The sequence below is a fragment of the Larimichthys crocea genome, chromosome XI (genome assembly GCF_000972845.2).
Source record: "Larimichthys crocea isolate SSNF chromosome XI, L_crocea_2.0, whole genome shotgun sequence".
Classification (NCBI taxonomy): Eukaryota; Metazoa; Chordata; class Actinopteri; family Sciaenidae; genus Larimichthys; species Larimichthys crocea.
The window spans coordinates 20,943,947-20,952,265 of record NC_040021.1 but is presented as its reverse complement, the minus strand read 5'-3'; the positions used below and the strand labels follow the sequence as shown (position 1 = coordinate 20,952,265).

The 8,319-nt window shown below is 42.1% G+C and overlaps 1 protein-coding gene across 2 annotated transcripts; it reads right to left on the bottom strand.

Moving 5' to 3' along the window:
- Window positions 1–1,078: 1,078 nt before the first annotated feature.
- si:ch211-63o20.7 (Serine/threonine-protein kinase pdik1l-B-like) lies at window positions 1,079–8,214 on the bottom strand. Of its 2 annotated transcripts, none has more exons than XM_010741261.3 (4): window positions 8,061–8,214; window positions 6,938–7,709; window positions 6,051–6,276; window positions 1,079–3,281 (listed from the first exon to the last, which is right to left on the bottom strand). In XM_010741261.3, exons 2-4 carry the CDS (start codon window positions 7,676–7,678, stop codon window positions 3,037–3,039), a joined length of 1,212 nt encoding a protein of 403 aa, XP_010739563.3. In that variant the 5' UTR covers window positions 7,679–7,709; window positions 8,061–8,214; the 3' UTR covers window positions 1,079–3,036. The 2 variants fall into 2 exon arrangements, with proteins under 2 accessions (XP_010739563.3, XP_019123237.2); XM_019267692.2 differs by lacking the exon at window positions 8,061–8,214 and adding an exon at window positions 7,787–7,965.
- Window positions 8,215–8,319: the final 105 nt, after the last annotated feature.

Sequence of the window (8,319 nt, the reverse complement as noted above, 5' to 3'; positions counted from 1 at the left end):
CTTCATGATGATCTGCATTTTTTTACTGTGTGTGTGAACGCAGCTCCACACTTGACAACAGAGCACACTTCATGTTAAAAGTTTTTACATCACGTCAACACATCTGTCACACTCTCTCTGTACCACATTACCTCCTCTACTTTCGTAAAGGATGGTCCAATGTATCCAACGCTAAAGGAGATGATCATTGAAGCTCCTTCCCTTAACAGTTTGAGAATACAAACAGCTCTTATCATGGCGGCTACGTTAATACTTCCGGGTCATTTCACTCAGTGAGGAAGGTTCCTGAGCAAATTTGACTATTCGACCGGACCCTGTGTCTTAAATGTAGCCTTACAAAGCTAGCATTGTCACAGACTCATATTGTTTTAAAGGAGCAGTGTGTAGGATTTAGTTGCATCTAGCTGTGTAGTTGCTGATTGCAATCCCCTCAAATCATTCATGACATGAAGAATGTGAATGTGTGACCCTCGCCATCTATAGAACTTAGAAATGCTCATTCTAAGAAAAATATTCAACTTATTTACTAACTTATTCCATTATATGCTAATGAAAACATAGTCATGCATATTACATTATATTATATTAGTTCCATGTCCTCTAAATAAAGCCTCCTAAATCTGACACACTGGACCTTTAAGTTTCATTTCCCCACTGTACTTGTAACGCATTACACCCTAAACTTCAGTACCATCAATTCCTCTAAAGTCTTGAGAAATGTGGAGGTCAAAAGTCATCTGTGTGAACTATTGCCTGGCCAGCCGAGCGTGAACAGTCACTCACACCAGTAAAAGGTCACCGATCAGTCAGAGACAGCCTTTTCGAGCCGCGAGCAGAGAGGTCAGGTGAGCAAACCTCACTAGCTTAAATCTCCACTTGTCCCTCTGACGTCCACGTCACAGACGCTGCTGAGCTCACTCGTCTCGTCACGAGGACGGGCTGAGAAAATACGTGACAGGATGGTTGTAAAGCATGAACTTTACATCACAGTCGTGACAGTTTCATGTTTATTTAAATGACGGTGAATTTAAAAAGTGTTTCTGGACACAGTTCATGTTTTAATGCACATCCTTTTTTCTTTTTTGACAAAGAAACTGTGAAATAAGTAGCCATCTAAGATTGCGTATCTTCTGTCAAAGACTAAGACTGATGGCCAGTAATAAATGCTGTGGACTCAGCATGGATATGATCAACAACAATCCTAATGTCTGGCTTTAATTTCCTGCTCATGAGGGGACGGTATATTAGTGATCGTTAGTCACCAGGAGCCTGGTGCTGCCAGACCTTTAAGTTTCCAGTGCAGAGATCACAAAAATGCTCACACAGTTTGACTAAAACTTACAACAACCTAAAACATTACTGACTCAAAGCAAGCTTACAAAAAAATATACATTTTCAAGTCATATTTAAATCTCTGAATGTTAAAAATGTAAATACACAAAGCAAAAAAATACAAACACCAGTAGTAAGTTAGCCCTGCAATAAATACTGCTGTATTTTAAAAAGGTCCAGTGTGTCAGATTTACGGGGCTCTATTTACAAAATATATTAGAGAGAACAATAAGAATAATTCTGTTTTTGTTACCTCAGAATGAGCCTCTTATAATTAAAGATGATCCAGGTCCTATTCCACAGATTGCTGAACCACCGTGTTTCTACAGCAGCACAGAATGGACAAACTAAACACTGAGTCCAGATATGGCCTTTCACCGTTTTCATGACTACTGTAGTTCCTCTTTCGTGCTAGGACGAGGAAGGTGAGACAAAGGGGTTGTAATCAGCAACCACACCGCTACATGTCACCAAATCTTACACGCTGGTCCGTTAAAGATTTTCCATTTACAAGCGTAAAAGGAAGAACTACAGTGGCAATGAAAATTGCAAAAAACATAAACATGCTCTAGAGTCAGTGTTTAGTTTGTCCATACAGGCTACCGTACAAATGGTGATTCAACATGGCGGACTCTGTAGAAGAGGACCCGTGGCGTCTGTAGACATAAAAGGCTCAGTCACAGGTAACAAAAACATAATGATTATTTTCAGGTGATTATACATTAATGAAAAATCATACTCGTAATCATACAAAATTTCTGACACATTCTGCTAATAGTCTCTTTAAGTCTGACACAGTGGTCCTTTAAGGTTTTGTGTTAGCCGTTTGTATACCGACTCTAACCTGTCGTACATTTTGAGGCTGTACTTTGTGTTGCCATTGAGTTGAAGGTTATGTTGACATGTGTTATATAATCATATCATGTCCATATTTTTGGAGGAAAAAAAAACAAAAAACACCACCAACTACAGCCTCAAACATTAACACAGTGTTGAATTGATGCCTGTTGCTGACACAGTGTCATTAAGAGTTAAAATTAATTTATTAGTGTCACAAAGATAGTATTTATTACAGGACTACTACTCTGGATTATATTATAATAGACAAAGTTTTTTGGTCACTTTACATATTTAAGACATGGAGATCCAGTGAACTGTGCAATGCTACATCAATGTGTGGTGGAAATATGTGAAGAAGCACAAAGAAATGAAATGCTAGCTACAATTTTCAACGAGTCATGTCCACAAATCAAGTCAAAAGCAACGCCCAGAAGCTGTGATGGGGAGTCACCAAACAAGAAGCAGCAGCAGTGATCCCTCGCATTTCATTTCAGTTACGTATACACACGCATGCTACAATTGATTTTCTGTCTCAAGCATTCAAACTTCAAGCAGCATGGTGCTTACATCAAATACAGCTTGAGTAGGTACCACCAGACCTCTATATGGACCTCCTCTGTTTCATTCATTTCCCTTTTCGTGGTTTCCTACACAGTTTATGAATCAAGCTTCTGTTTCTGCGACAAAAATAGCACCTGCAGTCCCATAAAATCATACATATTTCTTATCCCCACCTCCCTTTGGCAGTAAAGTGGCTGTTTCTTACACATGTAGAAGCACTGCGATCAGGGAGCCCATAGTCAATATTTCCATGTAGTGGCTATAGTGGTTATAGCCATTACGGTCTCTTAAGCCCACTTTCTGTCAGTGGGAGTCCTTCTTCAGAGCAGAGCACACTCTGGCCTCCAGCTGCTCTGCGAGGGGCCGGGCATCCGGGTTTGAGGCGAGCATGTCTAAAAGCAGGGTGCACGTGGCCGGACCAGGGGGCGGTGGCAGCGGGGGTGCTCTCTTAAACTTCATAGGGATGCACAGCTGGAGGTCGGCGTTCTCACACAAGGCTTCCCCGAGCGGCATCAGCCAGCCTGAGCGACCCTTACATACGTACGCACCTACAGAGGAAACACGAGGGAAACGCATTGTTATTAAACAGGAACAATGCAATCATAATCAACAAACCAACAAACTATTTTTAAAAAATCCATACATGTATTTTCTTGTTTCATAATCACGTTCATTCAGTTTTAAGATTTAGATTCAACTTGATGTGTGCTTAAGCTTCACTGCCACGCCAATGTCATGAAATGTTTGACACTTTTGGTTGAAATAATCTAACATCACATCTTGTCTGATCTTCTTGTGGATTAAATATCGACAGCTGTCCTACTTGTGGTTGTGTCACAGCCAAAAACTGGAACACGGTTGGCTCCAAAAGCAGCTGTGAAGCAGTATGAAGTGTGTATGAAGTGTGTGTTGAGAGTTTGGCATGTTGACCCCTTTCAGGAGAGGGGCACTTGCCTGATTACATGTGTGTAATACAGGCACCAGGACAGAATGTGTAAATAAGAAGTTACATCTTGACGTTCTATGTCAATATAATTTAAATATATATGATTTTATAGAGACGAAAATCAACAGATGTGTTTCAGTCGTCATTGTTGTTAAAAAGCAACAGTTTGCTTTATAATGAGCTACAACCTGCTTGCTGCTACTGATGTGCAGTGTGGGTAATGTAGGCTCTACCAAGTGAACTCAAAAGAATGCAGCAGTCAGTTCTGTGTGTCCGATAGTGGTTTGTACACAGGTACACGTGGAGATGTTGGTCACTGTGGAGTACTGTTCCAGTTTTTTAAGTAAATGAACGTGTGGGTGATGCGATACACGCTCCCTCCACTGGTTTAACTCCCAGGTGGATGTAGCGCACCGAGAAACACAGCAAGGTGCCAGCAGAGGCAATGAAGACTGCTAACAGGTCAACATGAATGTACACAATTTTTTTATGAGGAAGAACATGTAGGGAGTTTGTCGTGTGCAACAGTGACACCATGAAGTACACCCAAAACTCTGCAGTGCACAAAGGAGATGGAGGAGCTGCTCACAGCTGGAAAAACTCAAAACTAAATTTGGAAGTTGGTGAAACATCTCCACGAACACTTCAGAAAACAGTAAATAAATATTTATTTGACATTTTTGGAAATCTTTCTGGCTGACTGAGCCTCACAAGTTGAAGTTCCCAGATGAGCTTCCTCTTCTTACTTCATGCTATCAGTACTTTGGGTTTTTTTGGCTGCTGATCAGAATACTTAAGTAAGATAAAACTTTGGGCTCTAATAACCTGAATTGGTCATTTGTCTTTGTTTGACATTTTCTTGACTAAATGATCGAAAAAAAAGTTTGTAGATTAATGAGGAGGAAAAAAATCATTAGCTGCATGCCTAAAAAAATTAAAGAGGATTATCTGAAAGTAATTAAAATGCATCAATTGTTACTTAATCACAAGATTTTTTTTTTTTTTTATATAGTATAGTATAGTCCGCTTTTTAGTAAATTAATTTTAAATAGTAACACACTCCTGATAATGCTCTACACTGAACTCCTGTCCTGCCCTGTCACTTGAGGGGACGTCCACAGTCAAGTATCATGCTGACCTGCTCAAAGCTCAGCAATGACTTCCTAACCAGGCCGAGCAGAGAGCAGACGCTGCTTCCAGCACCAAGCTTCAACAAGGTAAAGACATAGTGCTAGTGTCTTGCTCCTTGACTATATTCTCTCTGCCCCCCTGCCCAGTCAAATCACTGTGTGGGTCTTAAGAGAGGATAACGTAAAATAATGAAGCATTTTATCTGTCGGTGAAGCCTCCAGCTGCCTCTGCCCATTTTCTCACTGACAAAGAGGATTGCGATCGGAGCTGCTAAATTCCATTTTTGCCTTTTTCACATTTTTATTTGAATCCACTGGAACCTCTCTCTCCATCCAATCATGACCATTCTCATTCAGCCTAATGGAGTATCACTGACTCGGGGAGGTCCTGGTGAACTAAACTTGGGGATAATGGTTCATATCTTCCTGCCTCCAGGTCAGTTCTGGACGCACCCATTTTTGTGAGACCTCTGTATTGCAACCATTTCATTACTCTCCGACGGTGCAGAACTGAGCCCTGCGTACATTAAGACGCCTCCTCATCCTGTAGCCATGCGGGGCTTCAGACAGGAAATAGGACATTAAAAGCAGAGATTAAAATCTAAATGCTGGTCTGCAGAGCTATACTGAAATGCATGGCACTGTATTGAACTGGCCAGAGCTTTGCTCACTACACCAAGTTCTATGCAATGACAGGTAATGTAAAACAATCTCAAATAATGATAAATGACACAAATACCAACACATTGAATCACCTTCTTAAATGTAATTGATCTTCTTTAATGTATGCTGATAAAAAGATGTTAAAGGATTAGGAAGCTGAATTACACTGTCAGCTTGTATTATCAGAAACAGAGCTACTATAATCCATATCAAAATGTACATAACATCAATCATTCACCTCTTTGCCATTTAGATTCATGATTGTACCGCCAGTGGGTGATGAATTCATGATGTATAGCAGGTGACATTTTTAATATGTGCCAGTTCATTAAGTCAAACACGATTCAGTGTGATGCGTCATCAACCTGCCCGAGCACACACTCAACCTTTCAGCACGACAGGCATGTGCTGATGTGTTACCTGACATGTTAACACACAAAGACACACTGAATCTGTATTCACATATTTGCATATTGTAGGTGTGTATCTCTACTGCCCCAGTCGAGTCAACTGTTCTGTTTCGGGAAAGACGGCCGTAGATCTCGATCTACTCTATAAAGTCTCCACTGGACACTTACCCAGTTGTTCCTGCGTGGTCCCCTCCTCCACAAAGGTGATTCTCTCCAGGACCGCCCAGAACAACACGCCCAGCGAGAAGATGTCTGCCTGGGCTGTGTAGGGCAGACCACCCCACACCTCTGGAGCCATGTAGAAGTCAGAGCCACAGGTCGAGGAAAAGTGCTGCCTGGTCAGATCACCACCCACCAGACCTTCAGTCATCTTGCTCAGACCAAAGTCTGCCACCTAGAGGATGGACAGGGCACTTCATTACGATTGGTGTTGGCATTAAACTTTCCCCACAAATACGTGAGGAACTTTCCTCAGCCTACTTATGTAAAAAGAGCTCATTAATACATCCTTTTATGTTTTCTGATATTTTCTGTACCAAATGATTAATTTCATCATTAATGGAGAAATTTATTGACAGACAAATACGTGAAGGAAATAATCCTTTGTTGTTGCAGTTGTCATTATTTTTAAGTATACCATTAGCATTACAGATGAAGGCTTTCAAAGGTCAAATATACATTAAGTGTGTTTTTAAAATGTCATATCCTGTAAGATATGTTTTTACCCCTCAAACAGTCTGCGTGAGTGGCAGAATTTTACTTTCTGACCACACATTTCCCCCAGTGTGACATGAACCTGATCAACAGTTTCTCAGTATTTTAATTGTATGGGCACACAGGGATTTTTAGTTCCATTCATTCTATCATATTGCTTCCTGTTAAGATTGTTTTTTGTGTCTTGAGTTCATTGCTGCTTTGAAACACCCCTGGGAAGAAAACCACATTACAAACTATGACACTTCAGATGTATTAGTTTCCTAATAATTTGTGTACTGGCGCAAGGATAACGCCACTTGCACTGACGTAAACATCATCACGTCACAACACACACACACCTTGACGACGGGGCCTTTTGGTGTCACGCACACCAGCACGTTGTCAGGCTTCAGGTCTCGGTGGGTGATACCCAGACTGTGCAGGAAGGCCACGGCACTGCAGAGCTGTCGCACCACGCTGTGGTTACGCTGGGCATCTGGTGGCCTGGAGAGCAGGTACTGATTCAAGTCTCCCCCGTCACAGTACTCCATCACAAGCCACAGGGCCAAGCAATACAGGGGCCCCGGCTCCTCTTCCTCCCTCTGGGCCGGTCTCTTCCTGGCTCTGTTTTGAGGCCTTTGTGGAGTTAAAGAATCAGACGCATTTGATTTAGACTTCTCCTGAAGCTTAGCCCTGGCCTGGACAGTGTTGCTCCTATCCTTAAGTCTAGAGACAGATTTGTTCTTCCTCTGGGTGTTGGACTGAGAGTTACTCCTTTCCTGGCTTTGTTGTGCTCCAACTACACTGCCCTTCAGCACGCTCTCAACTAGACGTAGAGGCAGTTTTCCAGGTTTTAGCGGCTTCAGGCTCCTTGGCCCCGTCTGCAGGAGACAGCTGTGGAGCACAATGACATTGACGTGGTTCTTGGCTGTGGCTCTCATGGCCCACAGCTCCTGCAGGTAGAGTTCAATGCACTCCGGGCTGCTGCAGGGCAGTCTTTTGATAGCCACCCTCTGTCCTGTTTTGGCCATATGGCCCTCAAACACCACACCATAGCTGCCTCGTCCCACTTCTTTCTCTAAAGTGTAGAGCTCCTCCATCTGCCACAGGAGCTGGAGCCGGATGTGAATGCTGACAAAAACAAAATAACTGAGGTTAGCACGATAAACATGACATGTAGAGCGTAAGTTTATATTTACGTTACGTACATTACGTTGTTACGCGTGCTTAATCAAGCTCAGCTGGTGACTAACTAACGTCAGTTACGTTGTCCCAGTATAACTAATCTTTACCTGTTCCTGTTTAATATACAGATAACGGTACATATGTTTCATATAATATACGAACATTAAGTTCAAAGTGGTCTCGAGACCATATTAAGTGAGTTATAGCTCGCGCTGGGCGATGACTTTAACATGGCGCTGCGGCTCAGTAACGTCAAGTTTAAAAAGGAAGTGAAACACAAAGCTCCGTGAGACTTACCAACAAGACTTCAGCTCACATAACCAGCAATGAATCTGCAGACTACTAGATTAACGAGTCATCTCGCACCATTTTAAACCAATTTTAGTCTTTTTTTTAGTTTCTTTTTTTATTGTTGACAAACAACGGAGGCAGGACAACGCCGAGCAGACGCCAAACGCAGACAAACTTCCGTGTCTAAATTCGGAGCGTCCCGCTTTGTGCGTACGTGCAACGTGATTGGCGACAGACATTCATGCGCGTGTTGTGATTGGTTGGT

What these genes read in the sequence shown, in the direction of transcription:
- si:ch211-63o20.7 (XM_010741261.3), bottom strand. Translation starts at nt 7,678, where the DNA reads ATGGAGGAGCTCTACACTTTAGAGAAAGAAGTGGGACGAGGCAGCTAT. An exon ending in CAAAAGGCCCCGTCGTCAAG is followed by an intron (nt 6,277 to 6,937) that starts GTGTGTGTGTGT and finishes TCCATCCTCTAG; the next exon opens with GTGGCAGACTTTGGTCTGAG. An exon ending in GACCACGCAGGAACAACTGG is followed by an intron (nt 3,282 to 6,050) that starts GTAAGTGTCCAG and finishes TTTCCTCTGTAG; the next exon opens with GTGCGTACGTATGTAAGGGT.